A 22,334-nucleotide genomic window follows, 5' to 3' on the forward strand; every position below is an offset into this window, starting at 1 on the left:
TGCACTTGTGGACGTACATGTGTGCTTGTAGTTGTAGTTACAGAGCAGCTTGAGTGCCACAGGTTTTATACCCACATTCTATAACAAGTTGTCAATGTGTGTCATGCAATAAACAACATTATAAAGCTAAGTGGGGCTTCTATTTGTGTCCTAACATAAAGGCATGTGCAAATAATAGTATTTCAATGTGTGTGAATCATACAGTTTATCACTCTAGTATATGTTTATATCCACTATGAGTTTTTAAGGCTCATCTAATCTATATAAACATATGTCCTTGTGTGCATATCAGACTTGGCATGTGTGTGTGTATGATATTTGATTAGACACATACATGTTTGTATGATTATCTTTTGTCTTATGTGAATGTGTCCATCTCTTTCTCTCCATCCGGCTCCCTATCTGCCTCCAGCCTGCGGGTACCTATGTATTGAATGGTTTTTCTGTATTGATGCTATGTGCATTGTGATGTGGTTTGATGCTATGTGCATTGTGATGTGGTTTGATGCTATGTGCATTGTGATGTGGGTTCTGTGAATATCTGTGTTGTGATTTATTTTCATGTTTTACTTCTAACATAATTCCCTGTATGTTACAGTTAGGTTGGATTTTGTGTTTCCTTATTGTTTGTTTTGTTTTTGTAGTTTTCTAATTGCTGCATGTAGCTGAATTTGTTTTATTGTGTGTTTCAGTTCTTGTGCTTCATGCGTTGGTGTACTGTGTGGTTTCTCAAGTGTTACACCCAGCCACACTCCCTGCACAAAGAAGCTATTATCCCCACTGCTACTATAGACACCATCTCTCCCTACTATACCTGCTATCCTACAGTCACAGTCCCTTCCCAGAGACTATTATCCTACTGTTACTATTACTGTTACTATAGGCAGCATCTCTCCCTACTACACCTGCTATCCTACAGTCACAGTCCCTTCCCAGAGACTATTATCCTACTGTTACTATAGACAGCATCTCTCCCTACTACACCTGCTATCCCACAGCCACAGTCCCTTCCCAGAGACTATTATCCCACTGCTACTATAGACACCATCTCTCCCTACTATACCTGCTATCCCACAGTCACAGTCCCTTCCCGGAGACTATTATCCACTGTTACTATAGGCACCATCTCTCCCTACTATACCTGCTATCCTACAGTCACAGTCCCTTTCCAGAGACTATTATCCTACTGTTACTATAGGCAGCATCTCTCCCTACTACACCTGCTATCCCACAGCCACAGTCCCTTCCCAGAGACTATTATCCCACTGCTACAATAGGCACCATCTCTCCCTACTATACCTGCTATCCCACAGCATGCTGCCCAACCACACCCACATTGGTTCAAAAACACTGGGGATGCGCAGAAGATACAATAATTTTGTAAATTTCCCGTTCCCAATCCACATTGCTCAGGTCCCGATTATGAATATTTGCTTGAATAAATGGGGGGGCACGAGTGACGAATGGCAGTGGGCCTAGGGGCGCACGCTATATCCAGCCCTGACTATACCTGCTATCCCACAGCCACACTCCATTCCCAGAGACTATTATCCCACTGCTACAATAGGCACCATCTCTCCCTACTATACCTGCTATCCGACAGTCACAGTCCCTTCCCAGAGACTATTATCGCACTGCTACAATAGGCACCATTTCTCCCTACTATACCTGCTATCCCACAGCCACAGTCCCTTCCCAGAGGCTATTATCCCCACTGCTATTCAAGGCATAATCTCTGCCTACTATACCTGCTATCCCACAGTCACAGTCCCTTCCCAGAGACTATTATCCCCACTGCTATTCAAGGCATAATCTCTCCATGCTGGAACAGCTACACTTCCTTCCAGAAGTTGTTATCCCCACTGCTAATTGCTGTAGTGCTTCATGTTCAATCAAGAGGAGAATATGTGGTGCATAACTAGGATTCCCAATACTCTCTCTACCAAATGCTCAATGGCAGGTACAAAGTACAAGCTTCTCTTGTGCCTCTAAATACAGTGTTTTGGGCTTAACATCTCATCCACATAATAGATAAAATGAGTACAAGGGAAGTGCCACTTTATGTATGCATTTCTTGCATCCAGTGTTTGAGCCTGTGATAGGATGGTGCTTTTCCCATTATATATGGATATACATATTGTATAGTGTGTGGCTATTTTTTGTGAGTGTGTCTGTCATTGACCACGTAGCTGAATCTTATCTGCCATATATCATGTGATATTCTTCTACTTGTAGTTCCTGGAAGCTCTGGCACAAATGATCATTGACAACCTCCCGGTGACCCGTTGGCTATTTAAAGTGGACAATGAGTTTGGTGGTAATGGCACTGCTTTCTGTGACATCGCTAAATACCTGCCATGTTATGCATGGGCTGTGAACGAGCGCCAGAGATACGGCCCTGATACTTGGAAACAGAAGTGGGCACAGGTGAGTTTCTATGCCAATTCGGCAAGCAAGGGGTTGACATGATCTCTGTAATAACAATTTTCAAGCCTCAGGTTCCCGCACACCGGCAATGCTTTAATGTCCTGTTATTCCCCGACCTGTTCTGTTCCTTAATGAGGACAATGTAAGAGCGGCGTCGGCAGCGGCACAGCCGGTGAACGCTGGCAGGTTATTAAAACATTACAGCATCTTGATGAAAGACTTTCCTGCAGGCTAAGAACGACAGAACAAGACTCCATTCCACTGCGATGATTAGAAATGAGTGTATGTCTCTGAGCGCTAAATTATGTTAATAGTTACAAATTGAGGTATTTGCATAACAGTTTATGATACATAATGACAAGTTCCCCTTTCACTGTGTGTGTCACATCACTGAGACCTGTGCTGGATGAAGCATATACATATTTGGGAAACAGAATTTCTATCTATTTTTTTTAATAGCCTTGCTCCTATTCTAGTGACATCTCAGCAACCTGAATACATCCTGGCATTGTATGGCTTTGGGGTATTCCATTTAACTGAATAGATACATAACTGCTCTTAATAAAATTGATTCGTAAATCCCAAGATTTTTTTAACTAATTAGAGAGGAGTTAAATTAAGCTCACCTTATTGCGTCTTACTAGGCTGTTTGCATCTGTGGCTGAATGGAAATGGGAAAGATACATAAATTAGCAAATATTCATAATAACTGTATACCATTTTCTTCTCTATTATTTGGCCAAAATACACATTTAGTTCAATATATGAAACACTGTCTATATGACAAGAGCAAGTTATTCTATAAGTGCATTTTGCCCCCTAACAAAGGGATCACGTGCCCTATTTCGAAGTAGGGTTTATATTAATTTTGTTTTTTTCCTTAAAGCATATTCACATTGGTTATGCTCAACAAGAAACCTTTATTTTCTGCATATAATAAGGTTTATTCATATCAGTATAAGCAGCCATGATTGCTCTGAAGATGTCACCTCATACACAGAGTCTAATGAAACAGTGCCCTCCAGTGGCGATATTAATTGTGGCCAAGAAGAGAAGCCATGCAAAACATGCATTAGATTCTATATGGATATTGGTCAGCTTCATGAGCACTAAATCCAGCTTCTCATTTGGGATGTGGCCCAGTTGTTAGAATTATTAAGATGTTGATTGAGCCAGATCCTTTAAACTTTACTTAAACCACAAATATAAATAAATGAAATAATAAATAAGAAAAAAAAATAGAAATTATTTTGTGGTGGAGCATGTATTTGGTCATATCCCATAATTACAAAATACATGTTTGGTGCATTTCCAGTGCAAAATTAAGACCTATTTAAAAAGAACAGCTACAAATGCAAATAGGAAAGTTGGTGTCACTAACAAAGGGGAAGGAAAACAATTCACCAACTGCAGATATATAGTATTTAATAACATTTTAATATGTTAATGCTCTTCATACATTTACACTGTTATCATTACGCCATTTATTTTTCTTGCTTTCGCTATGGCCCTACATTCCATTGCACTTGCCCTACATATATTATCTTTATCAACAATTCAGGCCAAATGATAAAAAGCTCCATTTAAATGGTAGATACGGTGCAATTAGATTGATTTTTTTGTACACTGGCATTCTCAGTGATTGGTCCTCTGTTTTTAACACCTCTCAAGTCTTTCCATCAGATGTCTGCAGGTCTGAAAGTGTTAAGTAATCTCTTGCACTGTGGGATTTTGGCTTCATTCCCCATATCTGGGGCAGTCATCAGACTCCCGCTGTTCAGTGTTCTGCTGACAAATGACGAGTGTGAATTCCTTATGGCATCCCCTGTTTGTAGTAAAATCAGATCAGACTCAGACAGACCCTCCCCTGCAGCCATAGAGAGATATTAGAGACATGGCCAGAACTGGACCTGCTGTTTAACTCCTTCACTAAGAGTGGGTTACGTGAAAACCACGTGAATGAGTGAATGTAGTATGCAGGATGTATAAAAAAATAGACAATGCAAAAAGAAGACCAACTGGCAATTAATAATAATTAATAAAGGCAGAAGTGAAAAGGAAATTCCCTGAGCCTCTTAAATGTATGAATGGCAGACAATGCAGAGAGGAAATCACTGGGTTGATGTATGTGTATTAGTCAATGCAGGACCAAAGGCATAAAAGAGTGAAAGGAAGACACTGCAGGGCACTTGGGCAGTGTATGAATACCTGACATTGCAAGGAGAATGATAGTGGTAGTTAATACACAGAGTCACTAGCTGTAAGGTACTGGGCATGTGTATAATAATATAGGAAAAGGCACTAGGCTCATGTAGGAATGGCATCCAATGCAGGGAGAAAGACCCTGGCCATTTGTGTAGTAGTAAAGGCACTACTAGTTTCATGTGTACATGGCAGGCAGAAGAACAAAAGCATTAGGCTTGTATTTAAATGGCAGAGGCCAGAAAGTCAATGGGAATTTGTAATTGGTAAATAATACAGTGATCAAAGCATAGAGCATCTGGGAAAGGACACTGGACATGTGTATAAATGAAAGGCAATACAAGGAGAACAACTCTGGGCATATGTAATAATGGTATACAGTACAGGAAGAAAGAAAGTGAGCGTGTGCAGGAATGGCAGACCAGGCAGAGGGACTGTTCCTATGAATAGGAAGTAGAATGGAACTTGACCTGTTCAGAACAGGAGATAATGAAAACCATAGATCTTTTATAATTAAAACAATAGCAAAATATATGCCATGCACTATCATTGTTTATTGAACTCGTGTTGAGAAAGTGGGTGTATACCCCTTTAAGCTGCGAAAGTTTCACTGCACGGTTCAGTCCCTGTATTACCAGGCCTCATTACTGACATTATTTTAAAATGAGAATTTGGAAGATAGTGCAGATATTAACAGTCTTGGTTGTTCTTTGGCTCCATTTCCTATCTATATTCTGAAACAACCTCAGGGCCACTTTGGGGCACCCTTCTGCTCAACAAGCTGGTACCCTATCAGCCAGGGCCCTAACTGCTGTGCAGGATTAAAGGCAGCATTTGCAGATGGACTATAATTACATGTTGTTTCGGTAGGCATTTTAATTTCCCGGTCAGGCTGCTGGTAAAGCCTTGAGCAAGGCATTGTACAAGGGCCTGCAATGGGAATCTCTGATGTATTTGCTAATTCACCAAAACACTAAAATAAAACACCATATCACATTTAAACCAATAGTAAAAGTGTGTTTTAAATAGCCCGAATGCACATGTACTACTCAGATGCTGAATAAGGGACATAGGTAGCTTTCTGTGTACTCATATTGTTGTTATATATATTTATATGCATTCATTAACGTAGGGTGTTCCTGGCACAGTGGCTCTCTGTCCCACAAAGCTTGCTGTTACAAGGAGGATTGCCTAAGGTTATTTTTTTACTGTTGATTCAAATTTAGCCATAAGATAATGGTTTCCAAATTGTGGGGCTGCAGCTCTACCCATACGACCCAGTGCTTTCTAACGGACCTAGCTTGAAGACCAGTAGGAATGCTTGAAGTAAATGTCTATTTGCCATCCTAGGAAGTCCTTGAATCTGAAAATGTTGGCAGTAACAGTGGCGTAAATACCGGGGGAGCAGGGGGTGTGATTTTACTTCCAATAAGGATTAATTATATGTTAGTTTGGATCATGTACAGGGTACTGCTTTATTATTGCAAAGAAAAAGGAAATCATTTAAAAATTTGGATTATTTTGCTAAAATTGAGTCTATGGGAGACATCCTTTCTGTAATTCGGAACTTTCTGGTTAATGGGTTTCCCATCCCTGTATCAGCAACTAAGGAAATAATATTCAGTTATTCTATTATTCTTAAAGCTGTCTGAGATCTGTACAAGAGATCTGTACAATGACACCTGTATCGGCTGACCTCTGTTGAAGTGGATGGAAGGCGCCAAATGCACAGCATGCCTTGTCTTGTTTCTCACACATTGCAACATTGGCAGTGCCACATTGTGCACCCGTACACTGGAGTCATTAGTGCAAATGTCATTGCATGAATGTGAAATGTTACAATATGCATAAGACCTCAGAGAGTTAGAAAACCAGCATCTATAGTACCTGGGACTAGAGAACTAGTAGACTGAATGCAAAACTGATGCAGGCACACAACGACGAGCATGGATGAATAATGGCTATAGACATTTTTGGGTATTGGAACACAATGGGAAATGCACAATTGGGAAAGCATCTGTCTTTGGTTAATAGTGTGGCTGCCAAAGTCATATTTGCTTTTTAAGCTAACATCCTGGTGTGTTCTATCCCTTAATCACAAGGTTCTTTCGTGTAAACTGCAAAGGTGAAAGTTTGCTCCTGGTCATGTAAACCAATCGGAGGTTTGCTTTCAAATCTCTTAATGGGAAAGGTTGTTTTTTTGCTTTAGGTTCCTAGACCTGGGGGAAATTTTGTACCTGGAGCTTTGATACCCTGAAAAAGTGTGAAGATGTTCAGGTGGCACCCCCGTGCCTATGTCTCTAGATAGCAACATGGATGCCTATTTGTGTCTCCATATCCACTCCTGCAGCCCTTTACTTTTAGCCAAACATTAAAGACCAGTTCAGAGATCCTTTGAATGTTACAGTAAATTTGTATTCATTGCCAAAAATAGCTCAAAAATCTTTCCCTCCCCGAGCTGCAACCTGGCCCCCCCCAGAGACACCTCACCCCCCCCCCTCTGGCCCCTGCATCTACCTTCTTTTTCTTTCAGCTGTGCCGGGGGACAGGGGGGTAGGAAGTGGCTTCTAAGCAAGGACAGATCTGTGCCGCCGTGGCCCACTGGGTTTTTCCCTGGTGTTCTGCTGGCTCAGTCCGATATTTGGTTGATCCCCAAACAGATAATCACTCCAGACTGACTGAGCCTAGTGTTCAGCAACCAGTGGCTCAAATCTAATATGTTGCTTACCAACAGGGGCGATCCTGGCCCCTCTGCCGCCTGAGGCAGCTCCCCCATGCGCTCAACTTTTTGCACCCATGGGGGGTCCACGAGGGCGGTGGAGAGGGCCAGGACAATATCACAGAGAGCATAATTGTGCTCTCTGCGCTAGAAGAACCAAATTTCCAGCTCTTAGTGTAACAGTAGCGGCATTTTTGCTGCCCTTGGTACCTAGTGGGGCGCTGCCATCTGAGACAAGTTTCTCAATTTGCCTCATTGACGAAGGCGCTTATTTTTGAATTCCAGGCTTGGAGGTTGCATAAAACCCATGTGTACTGCTAAACAGGGTCTCCTGTAGGCTGCCAGTCCACATAGGGGCTACCAAATCACAACCCTTATTTGGCACCTCCTGGAACTAATTTCATGCTTGTTTTGCTCCCTGACTTTATATTTGAATATGGTTTACCATACCGGTAAAAAAAAGGTTGGGAACCCCCTCTCAGTAGCCAATGTCAGCATGTGTATTGCTGGCTTTAAACTGGGCACAATTACCCTTTTGGAGAAGTTTCAGTTGTTTTTTTTTTTTTTTTGCCTTTCTCTGGATCAACTAGTAGGCAGGTTAAAGTAGAGTTAAAAGGTTGAACTTGATGGACGTGTGTCTTTTTTTCAAACTAACTTACTATGTTACTATGTAATATTCTAGACACTTGTGCTTATCCTGCTGTAAATCTAATATCCCTGCCATAAAGAGTGATGGAAGTGTTCATTCTTTCTTTTTGTTGTTGCAAGAATAGAAAGCTATATGAGTACAGGTATGGGATGCGTTATCCAGAAACCCGTTACCCAGAAAGCTCAGAATAATGGGAAGGCTGTCTCTCATAGACTCAATTTTATCCAAAAAATTTTTAACATGGTTTTCCTTTTTCTCTGTAATAATAATACAGAACCTTGTACTTGATCCCAGATAATATATAATTAATCCTTATTGGAAGAAAAACAATCCTGTTGGGTTTATTTAATGTTTAAATGATTTTTAGTAGATTTAAGGTATGAAGATAAATTATGGAATGATACGTTATTCGGAAAACCCCAGGTCCAAAGCATTCTGGATAACAGGTCCCATACCTGTACTAGGAAACACATAGTCTAATGGAAACATTCACTGTTACTTTGAAGAAGTAAAGTTACAGGAATGGGACCTGTTATTCAGAATGCTCGGAACCTGAGGTTTTCCAAATAATGGATCATTCCATAATTTGGATTGGATCTTCATACCATAAGTCTAGTAGAAAATCATTTAAACATTAAATAAACCGAATAGTCTTGCTTTGCTTCCAATAAGGAATAATGATATCTTAGTTTAGATCAAGTACAAGGTACTGTTTTATTATTACAGAGAAAAATGAAATCATTTTTAAAAATTTGGATTATTTGTATAAAATAAAGTCTATGGGAGATGGCCATTCCATAATTCGGAGTATTCTGGATAATGGGCTTCCGGATAACTGATCCCATACCTGTACTATATTTGTTATAAAATGAAACTACTTTCTATAATATATAACATATATATGTACAGATATAAATACAGGGTGGAATCCGTTTCCCGGAAATCTGTTATCTAGAAAAATCCAAATTCCGGCCCTTCAAATTATCCAAATTTTTTTTTAAATGTTTTTTTCTCTGTAATAATGAAACAGTACCTTGTACTTGAGCCTAACTAAATATAATTAATCCTTATTGGAGGCAAACCAATGTTATTGGGTTTAATTTAAATTTGAATGATTGGAGATCTAAATTACAGAAAGACCCCTTATCCAGAAAACCCTGTTCTGAACAACAAGTCCCATACACCTCTATATAATATTCTTTATATTAAAACAGAATTATTTCTTCTAGTTTATTATATATATATATATATATATATATATATATATATATATATATATATATAGTTAATCAAATAATATAATAAACCATGAAAACGACAACAGCAGAAGCGCAATAAATGTTTTATATATTGATGTACATAATCAGATAGTGCTATGTTTGAGTGCATTACTACCAGACCGTTACACCCCCCAGGTACGAGGCTCGCGTTCTGCATGCTATCGATTTAATTCACTTGTTTCCCCTCCATGTTAATTTTTCATATGCTTACAAAACAACCCTTTGATTTTCTGTCGCTCGTTAATTACACTGTTTTGCCATTAAATAGAGGGCTTTGTGTAAACTAATTACTAGGTAATCATCGTCTACCGCAAACTCGCTGTTTGTACCTTTTTTATTCAATCTCACTATCGCTTCCCCGTCTGTGCCTGGGCTCTCACTCTGCTCGCAGTCATTAGCTCCTACTAATTCACAGCGTTAGTGCAGGAGAGAAGGGGACTTGTAATTGTGGCCATATCAGTGCTGTTAATTACCGAAGTAGAACATTGAAATGATGCCAAGGACCATTGTTAGAAAAAAAAACACACACACACAAACCAAAAAAAAATAGGTTTGAATGTTATTTCCACCATCTGGGAACTGGGGAAGAGGAAAACAGCAGTGACAAAATATCCACGTTTCTGCTCCAGGCCTCGTAGGCCAGATGGAGGAGAGACATTGTATAACATCAGTTGGATGAGGAGGGCCAGGTTCCATCAGCAGTGCTCTGACATGTGAAGGAGATACAGAGACAGTAGCTGTGCGCTTGCTGTGTGCCCAATAACCCTTCACTGCCTGCCCTAGCCCAACTACATTTATTTTCTTATTATCTTGTATTGATGAACCCCCATAACCCAAAAAAACAGGATTTAAAGTCAGCTGATGAGTTTAGCAGTAGAGTAGGCTTAATTGTGATCTATGGTATGGTCACTTTCCAATAACCCTTACTGTAAATTATGACTTCAGAGTGTTTATGTTTTGGGTAGCCGAGGATGAGCAGAGTATAACAATGCTTTATTAGAAGGGTTATGCAGCCATTACACACTAGTAAGCAACTCAAACACCACAAGCTGTATAGAAAGTATGCAAAGTATAAGTCTTGAGCACAGTCTACAGGTCATTTGTATAAACACCACAGTGTTCCTCTTATAAAATGACATGCACACTGTTGTGCTTGGATACTAACCAGAATTTCCATATTGCCCATCTTTCACCTGTGCACCTTCCACTTTGTCCCTTGGCTTTAATATGGCTGCCAATGATGCAGATGAGGACCTTGAGGTTGGGAAACTGCCTCTGGAAGACAGGTTGTCACAATGGAGACAGAGATGTACATTAATGTACCACCTAATAAACTGATAAAGATACTAGAAGTCTCCTTGTAAATGCTTTATGATAGTTTGAAGCCCATATCGAGTAGGCAACATGGTGGTGCAATGATTAGCTCTTCTTCCTTGCAGTGCTGGGGTCCTAGACTCCATTCCAGCCAGGGCACTATCTACAAGTAGTTTGTATATTCCCCCAATGTATGTGCAACTTACATCCCTAGCTACTCCAGGTTCCTCCAACACTCCAAAGCATCCAGTCACGTTAACTGGCTTCCGATAAAGCTGAGCATAGCATGTGTGTGTTAATGTGATAGGGACTTTAGATTTTAAGCTCCACCAGGGCAGATATGAATGATGTATCATCTGTGTAAAGCACTGTGAAATATGTCGGCTCTATACAAATAATAATACATATTTGTCACAAGTTCTGCAAGGGGGGTTGTATGTCTGTGTGAGTTTAATCAAGCTCTCTATAAATATACAGGCAGGTTAATTGGCTCCTGATAAAATGAATCATAGTTTGAGTGAATGTGGTACGGATCTTAGATTGTAAAATACAATGTGAATGATTTATAACCTCTGTTGGTACAATATAAATAAAGGCTAGTAATAATAAAAAGCTGCACACCTAACAACACTTATCAATAGGTTTAGAGTCCCTGCCTCTTCCACTATCCAGACAGTATTAATTTTATTTCATAATTATTTCTTTACATTGCTGCTTTCGTGTTAGTTTTCTCAGGCCAGCACAGTAAATCAGTGCCGTTAAATGCCTTTGGTGATGTAGGCCTTCTAAATTGATAAGGGTCAGACTTCATATAAAACATAATAGGAGCCCAAGGCCAGCCGTGGCCCACAGCCTGCCAGCTGGACCACCCTGCTGTAAATTTTAATTGCTTTGTCGCACTTTGTGTTGGAGGGTATACATGGCTTAGAGCTTTCCTTTGTCTCAGCTCCCTGTATCATGACCAGGTTCTCACTGTCTTGTAAAATAGAATGGAATTGTATCCTACACTGCATAGGCTTTGCACAAAAATATACAGTAAATTAAAAGGTTGGAACTTACCTTGCATGCACAGAGTGCTTCTCATACATGCAAAAATCCTGTAAAATGACACAGACTTGAGTAACATCTTTTAAGTTAAAATAGACATAAGATAATAGGGTGCATTCACTTACCCTGACGCAGTGAGCAAATTGCAATTTCAGACACAATTGACATGTTTTTTCTCACAATGTACTGGCTTTTCCTCCTACACAATTGCACTGCATCTGACTCTTGCATGCTGCATCTGGCGCAACTGTGCCCGGTATTTAACACTTCATTGTATATTGCACACAGTTGTGCTTGATATTTTAGAATTCTGTCTGGCATCATTTTCGGTGTTCACTGTGCAAGTGACATCTGCTCCTGATTCTTTAGGTACAACTGCGCTGCAGCCATTGACGCATGACGCTGAGTGAACCCTGGAGCGGACGTCTGACCAAGAAGTGATAGTTTAAACAGCTACGTGCGTCAAAAGGCGCAGCAGAGCTCCATTTAGAACGGAAAGCAGAAAGGACTGATAGGCGCTTAGCGCAACTATATGGAAGTGCACAGAGCATATTTGAACTCAAGTACCTTTAAATAAGGTGGTTTTAGCACAACTCTCTGCTGGGAGAACCGGTAGTTGCTTACTGCTTCGGTAGACATAAATCAGCTCTATTGAATTTAATTTTCTAAACTATATTAATTACCAATTTGTGAATGAAAGCTGCATCTGCCCATTACTATGGCTTCAACTGTTGTTCTAACTATACAGTATGTACTGTTACAAATGTGTTGCAGGAGTCAGCTACCTTCTATTCAATGCTTATATTTCTCAAGGCCTTGCTCACATCTATGATTTTCCTTCTTCTCACGTCTGTTCACCATGAAACATAGAAGGCATTGTAGGAACTAGAGTCTTGACTGGAGGAAAGCTGAATCCCAGCAATTACAGCTACAATTAACTTTGAAATCATTGACTTTTTGTAATGAACCTATATTGGAAAGTTTCTTAGAATTACACATTCTATGTAAAATGATAGATTTGGGTTTACATCTCCTGAGCTTCTTCATCCTGTTGGTTCGGGAGCATTATCATCATGGTTACCTCTCCAATTGATACCAAGTCAATCCTGACACAAAACTGCTATGGTGAATTGTGCAAAGTTTTGCACCAACCACCATGCGACAGACTTTGCATAGCAGATGAGTCACAACAAACATTACAGCTAAATGTAGCCTTTAACTCCAAGTGAAACTGGATTAAAGTCCAATTTGCTGAATAGAGTCTGCATCACTATTGGTCTTCTCCCTAAACCACTTATATTTCCTGCAGAACTCAATGTCCGTCTTAATGTTTTCTCTTTTGCCACTCCAGGAAAAGGCTTTGCTTCTCGTCAAGCAAGAGCTGCCACAGGTCCTAGAGAATCATGCCCAGCCAATAAACAGGAAACACTACCCCACTTGGGACAAGTTTTGGCATGCACTGGTGAGCTGTGGTAAGTGTTCCACTGGCACAATCTATGCATGGCACAGAAACGAACCCCAGAAGCTAATTCTACCATGATATGATTTATTTATAAACAACTGAGATACAGGTACCCCTTCTCCGATTGTATCTTTATCATTTTAGGAGGAGTAATTGAAGGTTCGCCCCCAGCTGAGAGCATCACCTGTCTTACTGTAGATCTCCTGATCAGCCCAGATGGAGAGATTCAAATGGTATCGTGTGGGGACCAGATTCACAGTCACAGTAACCTTCAGTGTGTTGGGAGCACTGTTCCTCAGTGTTCTGTGCCTCCGGATATTCTCACCGACATGAGCACGTGCATTGGAGAGGCATGCAAAGCTTGTGGTTTACTGGGATATCTGTCAGTAGAATTGCTCACTTTTATAGACCCCCAGAGCCTGGAACAGCAGGTCAGAGTTTACACAAAATTACTATAGTTATTACCTAATAATAACTTTAAATGAGTCACCCACTCTCAAAGCAATGTCCCAGAAGTTAATTTATCCTAAAATTCGTTTTTTCATGCAGCAAAAGTTTATATTTCATTTTCCTGAGGTCACAAGTCTATCATGGTCTACTCTAAACAGTCATTATTTTGATCAGTTGATTGTGGGTTTATACTGATGTCACTGAATACTCATGCACACAATCATATGTAATGCATATGGAGCAATTTACTCTTACTTAGGTATCAGTTAAAATAACTCAAAACATTTTTTTTCTTTCTTCCCATTCATTTTCCCTGCCATTGATAATTATCTGACCAGTTCTCCATTAATTCAAATTCTATCACATCAGAATATTGTCCCAGTGGCCGATTATTACAGGAAAGCTTGTCCACCATAGTCCGGTGGTATTAGAATATACACAGAATGTGCACAGCTGGCATAGGATTCAATTTAAAGGTTCATTTGCACTAAAGGTCTCTTGGAGTGTCTAACCCACCAAGTTTTTATTTGGCTAGTCAAAGGATATAAATAATAGTTGGTTGCATCTAACGTCTGTCCAGACTGGAAACAGTTGATTTGTGTGCCATAATATTAGTCTCAGCAATTACACACATTGAGCAGAGCTACAAACATTTTTCACACCTCAACCAAACGTGTAATGGGAATAAGCCTTTAAGCGGTTGTTCACCTTTAAAATTAACTTTTAGGGGCCTGTTTATCATGCTGTGTAAAAAGTGGAGTGAAGCATTGCTGGTGATGTTGCCTAGAGCAACCAAACAGCAATTAGATTTCAACAATTAGAAAATAAAAGCAAATATCTGATTGGTTGCTATGAGCAACATCACTGGAAATGTTTCCCTCCATTTTTTACACCATGATAAATAGACCCCTTATTGTGATGTAGTAGAGAGTGATATTCTGAGACAATGGTTTTAATTTTTTTATTATTTGTGGTTTTTGAGTTATTTAGCTTTTTATTCAGCAGCTCTCCAGTTTGCAATTTCAGCAGTCTGGTTGCTAGGGTCCAGATTACCCTAGCAACCACGCATTGATTTGAATAAGTGACTGGAATATAAATAGGAGAGGGCCCGAATACAAATATGAGTAATAAAAAAAGTAGCAATAACAATACATTTGTAGCTTTACAGATCAATTGTTTTTTAGGTGGGGTCAGTGTAGGGTTGCCACCTGCCCGGTATTTTACCGGCCTGGCCGGTAAAAATGATGGTTGATCCCAATGTTATTAATAGGGAAAAAAGATAAATATATAGGAAAGGTGGCAACCCTAGGTCAGCGACCCCCACCATTCGGAAACTGGGTTGCTTAAAATTGACCATTCTATAACACACTGAAAGTTAACGTAAAGTTGAACCACTCCTAAAGGAATTGTTCAGTATAAAAAAAAAAAAAAAACTGGATACACAGGCTGTGCAAAATAAAAAATAGTTAGTTAGCCAAAAATGTAATGTATAAAGGCTGGAGTGACTGGATGTGTAACATAATAGCCACAACACTACTTCCTGCTTTTCAGCTCTCTTGGTTTGTAATGACTGGTTACCCAATCAGTGACTTGAGGGGGGGCACATGGGTCATAACTGTTGCTTTGAATCTGAGCTGAATGCTGAGGATCAATTGCAAACTCACTGAACAGATATGTCCCATGTGCCCCCCCCTTCAAGTCACTGACTAGCTCAGAGTAATAGAGCTGAAAAGCAGGAAGTAGTGTTCTGTTAAGACATCCAGTCACTCCAGCCTTTATATATATTACATTTTAGGCTAACTAACTGTATTAGAAACTTTTTTTCATAGCCTATTTATCAATACAAATACAAATAGTCCTCTGCACTCAACCCATTATCAATATATTTAAGACATTTTGTGCATACAGCCTTACCCTTTGAACAAAACAGGGATTGTTTGTCCATATATTGCAATATATTTAAGCTGGCCAACTATGTCAAAGTCATCCCATATCTGGCCAGTCCTACGCTTAATTTTCATCTCATTCATTAAGAATTCTATTGCTTCATTATACATTTTACAAAGGGACTAAGTTTTACCTGCAACTTACTCGCTGCTTTCAAAGTAAATCTCCCAAACTTGGCTGCCCTTTTATTAGACACCAGTGGGATCACCTGACTATAGTTGGAGAGGGTGGGAGCTACAACATTAAGCTGGTCACTGCTCCTGTAGAACTATAACAAACAAGGGAAAGTTGTGCTCACCACTAATTTTTAAAACCATTAGGCGGGGGTGCAATGAGGCTGTGACCACAAAATACATATAAACAAATACAAGAGTCCTCTGCACTCAACCCATTATCAATATATTTAATAGGGATGCACCAAATCCACTATTTTGGATTCGGCCAAACCCCCGAATCCTCCGTGAAAGATTCAGCCGAATACCAAACCGAATCCGAATTTGCATATGCAAATTAGAGGTGGGAATCGGAAACATTTTTTACTTCCTTGTTTTGTGCCAAAAAGTCACGCGATTTCCCTCCCCGCCCCTAATTGCAAATTAGGATTCGGTTCGGCAGAAGGATTCGGCCGAATCCAAATCCTGCTGAAAAAGGCCGAATCCCGAACCGAATCCTGGATTCGGTGCATCCCTAATATTTAAGACATTGAGATATTTTGTGCAAACAGCTACTAAAAAATGCCTTACCCTTTAAACAAAACAGGAATTGTATTGCAATACATTTATGCTGGCCAAAAAAAAAAAATATATATATATTTTAGTTATATATATATATACATATAACTAAAATGATATAACTTGTGCTAATCTAGCTAATCTAGTTTGCCCAAATCTATGTTGAAGAAGAGGGCATCCCCCTCACAGGGCAGTTCATTACCAGCTGCCGATTAGCACGTCCCTCTCCCCACTGGAAACAGATCCTTATGATGACGGATTGGATCTTTAATAGCTCAGCAGATTCTGCTAGTTGGGCACTATGGAATATCTCACCACTGATTCATTTAGAGAGCATTTATTTGTGAATATGATGCAGAAATTAGCAGGAGTTTAGCATGAGGCTGGAACTGGCTGACCTCTTAATAATATTATAATGATGCCATTTACCATCCACTGCTTACCCCACTGACTTGGCTCAGTGCTGGCAGAGCAAGCTCTATGCTGACAGGTTACTCAGAGAGGGAGACAAGCAACCTTTCATAACCTTTCATAACATCATGTCCTGATCAGAACAGATGTCTGCACCGAATCTCACATCCACCTTCACTCAGCTCATGCTCTGGGAGAGCTGCTGGTTGCACTGCTGACTCCTAAAGTGAGACATGTGTTCCAGTCTTGTATCACCTTGTAAAAGTCATTTAGCAATTTGTGTCTTTGGCCTGGTGCACAGTGTCTGGTAGGAAAAGTACTTTGCCATTTAACTGACATTTTGAGATATATAAGGGACTGTGAATACATGTACTTTGGTAGAATACTACATATTTGCCATCACTATAAACCTAAAATGCCCACATAAAATTCTGAGGGTACATGAAGCGTATTCAGTGCTTCTCTCTGCCTGTAGTTTTTAATGAGGTGGAGAGAAGCTGATCCACTCTAATCAGCATCTTCCTGTAGCTGCACTGCCAGGCACACTGATTGGAGCAGAGATGGATGCACCGAATCCAGAATTCAGTTCGGGATTCGGCCTTTTTCAATAGGATTCAGATTTGGCCAAATCCTTCTGCCCGGTGGAACTGAATCTGAATTTGCATATGCAAATAAGGGGCGAGAGGTAAATTGCATGACTTACAAGGAAGTAAAAAATGTTGTCCCCTTCCCACCCCTAATTTGCATATGCAAATTCAGTATTCGGCCGAATCTTTTGCGAAGGATTTGGGGGTTCGGTGCATCCCTAATTTTTTCTGCAGGTGTAGAGATACAGATCTCTCTCTCTCTCTCTTCCACATCCCTGTGTATCTGCTCTGAAAAGTACAGTTTCTGCCGTAGTGCAGTTACATGTAGCGGAGTGGAGATTGGCCCAAAAAATACAAAAGCAGGAGTTTTTGGGCGACTTCAAGATAAAATTATAGATCAGCACCACAGGCTATGGAAAAATGGACAAATAACAGAATCTTGCTCAGTATTGTTAATATTCAGTGCAGTCACCAGGGTGCTGCAACACAAATAGGTGTGTGTCTGTAGACATAGAAAGTCTATGCACAGATTTTTCTTGTGTGTTCTAAAGTGCTATAGTGATTTTTACAAAGTGCTACCTCCAAAATACAATTATAATTAAATAAAAAGGTGCTTATAGTGCTTTATTCAAGAAATACAATGTATAAAAGCAAGGTACAATGGTGTTTTCTTTAAACAATTAAACTCAGCTTCTCCGCTCTCTGGTGGGATTAGCAATTTACAAGATTCCTGATTTCAAAACAGCATATCGGTATCAACTCCAGGGTTTTACTTTTCATTGTCTGTAAAGACATTGAGAGCAGGGGCAGCACCCATAGTGTCATTTGCCTTTATTTTAAAAAGGTTTTAAACTATAATTGGTCGAATCTCTGTTCCACTTTGTGTACCTAGAAGCTGTTATTTTCAGTGCAGATACACAGTGGATCTGCTTCTCTTCACCTGCAGAAAAACCCAAATACCAATGCTCCATGTTCTCTGGCCTTAAAGGTATACTGTCGTGGGAATTTTTTTTTTCTAAATGGATTAAACGGATAAACAGTTAATAGTGCTGCTTTAGCAGAATTCTGCACTGAAATCCATTTCTCAAAAGAGCGAACAGATTTTTTTATATTTAATTTTGAAATCTGACATGGGGCTAGACATATTGTCAGTTTCCCAGCTGCCCCCAGTCATGTGACTTGTGTTCTGATAAACTTGTCACTCTTTACTGCTTTACTGCAAGTTAGAGTAATATCATCCCCCTCACTCCCCCTCCCCACAGCAGCCTAACAACAGAACAATGGGAAGGTAACCAGATAACAGCTCCCTAACACAAGATAACAGCTGCCTGGTAGATCTAAGAAAAACACTCAATAGTAAAATCCAGGTCCCACTGCGACACATTCAGTTACATTGAGTAGGAGAAACAACAGCCTGCCAGAAAGCAATTCCATCCTAAAGTGCTGGCTCTTACTGAAAGCACATGACCAGGCAAAATGACCTGAGATGGCTGCCTACACACCAATATTACAACCAAAAAAATACACTTGCTGGTTCAGTAATGACATTTTAGATTGTAGAGTGAATTATTTGCAGTGTAAACAGTGTAATTTAGAAATAAAAACAACACCATAAAAATCAAGACAGAATCCCTTTAAGGCCTCGTTGTGTGCAGTCATTCTTCTGTGGTCTATACAATAAGCTATATTAATGACCACTATTAGTACAGTCACATGGAGGAAGTATTCTGAGGCCTCCATAATTGAGTGCAACCCCAATGGTCAAAATGCTCCAGTTTGACATCCAGATCACCAAAATGTCAATAATAAGTGCAACACATCCCCCTGTAAATACTGCTATTGTATAAAATGTTTCTTTCTTCCTTTATTAACTTAGATTTGGGCCACTGATCTGGATGTGTGCTACAGTGATCAACTAGCAATGACCCAGCTCTTGCTGTTCTTAACTAATGGCACCCTGGACTGTACCAGCAGTCGTCTATCTGTGCCCCTTGCGCCCAAGAAAGTTGAACGCTTTAGACCACGTGCTCAGCATACAGAGGTAAGATGCATTAACGCCACTGCTCCTGATCTCAGGTCTCTCTGCCATAACATATCACATTGTACTCACTGGGGCTTATTTATCAATATTGGGCAAATTAAATAAAAAGTTTTATTGGTTGCCATAGGCTACTGCCCAGGTTGAAATGTTTCCGGTGTTGGTACATGAGCCTGACTGTCCATATAAATACCACATGTATGCCAATACATGTAGCTTTTACATCTTTTCATTATTATATATATTATCCAAGCATGTTACCTGATGCTCACACACAATAAGGCTCATTTACAAAGCACAATGAAGACTGTGGTCGTGCAATTATGGGCACAGTTGTTGCACAAATCAGCACCATTTATTAAAAACGTTTCTGACTCACAGTGAAGTGTGGGCAATTGCACACATCACTTCATTGCTCCTTCACTGCTGTTATTAAGCTGGGGGAGCTTTGGGGGGATGCTGTATTGTAGGTACAAAAACATGGCAACTTGCGCGTGAAATTGCACTTTGCTCAATGCACTTGCCCTGGTAAATGTCTAATGTCTCCTGTAAAGGGTGTGTCCAGTGGTACCAAAGGCTACTGTAGCCTTCATCAGTCACCTGACATTTTCTTGGTCAGTGCTTTCAGTAAGATGAACAAATCTTCATTATATCCTTCATTGACCACCCTATGCCACCCACTCGCTCTGTTTCCGAATGCCACTCGGCAACAACCTTTTTTAAATGAATACATTTCCTCAGTGCTGCCACTCCTGTAATTATGTACAAAACCAATCACTCATTATCTGGGAGATAGATGAGGCTAAATAAGCACAGCATTAATAATTTACATGCCTCTTCATTATGCCAGTGTATGGGCTGCGGAGACCCAGCAAGAGCAATTCTTTCAGTCTGATGCCAACCCTTAAACAATGGCGTTCCATCACCGCGGCCCCATCCTGCTTCACGCTTGTTAAACAGAGACATGGATTATTCTATCAAACGCTCCTCTAGTTTCAGCTCCCCCAGTGCAAGAGAATGCATTTTAAAATCGGCCTCCTCTATTACTCCCCACCTCAAGCACATGTTAATGACTCAAATGATGGGTGATATTAATTCTGCAAATATTATGAACATGATTAGCTTGCAGTCGGTGATTTATTGCAAAAGTGTTTTCTGAGTGCCAACTCTCTGTTACCATTGTGGGCATGGGGAGAGGACACCTCCTGTTCATCCGAGGGGGCAGATGAGGGAAGGGTGAGAAAAAGCTCTACAGGGATGATGTTACATAGCCCCTCTAGTGTTCAGTAGTCGGAATAATGGCTCATGAAAAGATGTGAGGTAAAAAAAAAATCAGATTCCATCACAATTATGTCCGCACCAATTCCTCCCACCCGACACAAATCGTGTGTGAATAGATTAACTGCCAGTGTGTGGTTCGGTCTGGGTGAGGACCTATAGCTCATTGGTGGCAACACACACACTAATGTGCAAACAGTTTGCAGGAATTTCAGAACAAGTTGTAAACCTGTGTCAAATCAGTGAACAAATGAATTTGATTAAAAACCTGCCCAGGTCTGACATGATTTCTACATGCTTTGCTCTCCTAATTATAGGCTGTGCCGGAGTTTTGTACAACAGAAGGTGGAAGCCAGAAGGTTGTGTGTATATATGTATTAAACCCCTCATAGACCATATATAGGGGCAAATTTACTAAAGGGCAAAGTGGCTAACGCTAGCGCAAATTTGTGTGACGTCATTTGTTACTTCGCCAATTTACTAACGGGTGCTGACGTAAATTCGCTAGCGAAGTGGACCTACTCTAGCACTACTTCGCACCCTTACGCCAGGCGAAGTTGCGCTATGGCGAAGGGACGTAACTACGCTAATTCACTAACTTGAGCATTTTACTGAACGTTAACTCTTGTGCCAGACTTGCCTTCGCCACCTCAGACCAGGTGAAGTGCAATAGAGTAGATAGGGCTTGCTTCAAAAAAAGTTGACATTTTTTCTAAGTCCCAAAAAACCCTGGCGTCTTTTACTTTTTTAAGGGTGATAGGCTGAAAAAGATCGTAAATTTTTTTGAGGGTACCCTCCTTCCCCCCTACATTTCCTAATATATGGCACCTAAACTATACAGTGGGCACATGTGTAGGGCAAAATAACACCTCTATTTTACTTTATGAAGCTTTCCCAGGATTGTTAGTGTAATGTATTTGCTGCTACAAGGTTTGCGGAGATTGGTTGCCTGAAGAAGAGGCGATTTGTCGCCGCCGACTAATCTCCCCGAATCTCTGCGTGTCGCTCTGCCCTTAAGGTATGGAGATCCGAATTATAGAAAGATCCCTTATCTGGAAAACCCCAGGTCCCAAGCATTCTGGATAACAAGTCCCATACCCATACGTAAAATATTTGTGCAATACATTTTATATAGTATCAGAAATAAAGTTCTCCTTAGGTTAAAAATCATCTTGAAGTTCCATGACATGTGTATAGAAATACTTGACCTACAAACTTGTTTTAACACCCATGGAACTCCTTGGGGGCTTATAATAATTGTATATTTAACAGTAGAGGGTACATAATCTTTTAGACTTCTGATGCAGGGATGCACTGTATGATGATGTGATGGGACAGGGTACTGAAGGACTAGAAGTATTGGGAATAAGGTGGTGTTCTTGCCACACAGTGGTGCTCCAATCAAATATAATTAACTGGACTATTGATGGGTTTCACTTTCTAGCAGTGTTGACCATAGAATATTAAAGGGGAATAGGCCCAGTGCCCATTTTTTTATTTAAAGAGATCAATGAGTATTTTAGAGGAGGCTGTAAGAGGGGGATATGAGATGGTCCTTAAATCTATATATATAAAGTTACCCACGGGTAGCGACAAAGAAGGGCAGGTACTGGTTAATTCTGCTTGTTCAGTGGTGAAAGTAGGGTGTGGCTTTAATTACGTGGTCCGGCAAATAATTATACGCTAGTTTTTTCAAAGCAATTCCTCCTAACTCTCAGATGATGTTATAGGGGGTGCCTTATCTTTTATACAGTATAAAATTGTCTAGTGAAGGGATGTACTGTGTGACAAA

General features: G+C 40.2%; 1 protein-coding gene across 2 annotated transcripts in view; it reads left to right on the forward strand.

Moving 5' to 3' along the window:
• iqch.L (IQ motif containing H L homeolog) overlaps nt 1-22,334 on the forward strand; it is a 67,386-nt gene that overhangs the window by 36,003 nt on the left and 9,049 nt on the right. For both annotated transcript variants that reach the window (XM_018253307.2, XM_018253310.2), the window contains exons 14-17: nt 2,236-2,427; nt 12,990-13,110; nt 13,245-13,531; nt 19,103-19,267. In XM_018253307.2, the coding sequence (XP_018108796.1) occupies nt 2,236-2,427; nt 12,990-13,110; nt 13,245-13,531; nt 19,103-19,267 (765 nt within the window). The remainder of the gene's footprint in view (nt 1-2,235; nt 2,428-12,989; nt 13,111-13,244; nt 13,532-19,102; nt 19,268-22,334) is intronic.

This window comes from Xenopus laevis, chromosome 3L (genome assembly GCF_017654675.1).
Source record: "Xenopus laevis strain J_2021 chromosome 3L, Xenopus_laevis_v10.1, whole genome shotgun sequence".
Taxonomy (NCBI): domain Eukaryota; kingdom Metazoa; phylum Chordata; class Amphibia; order Anura; family Pipidae; genus Xenopus; species Xenopus laevis.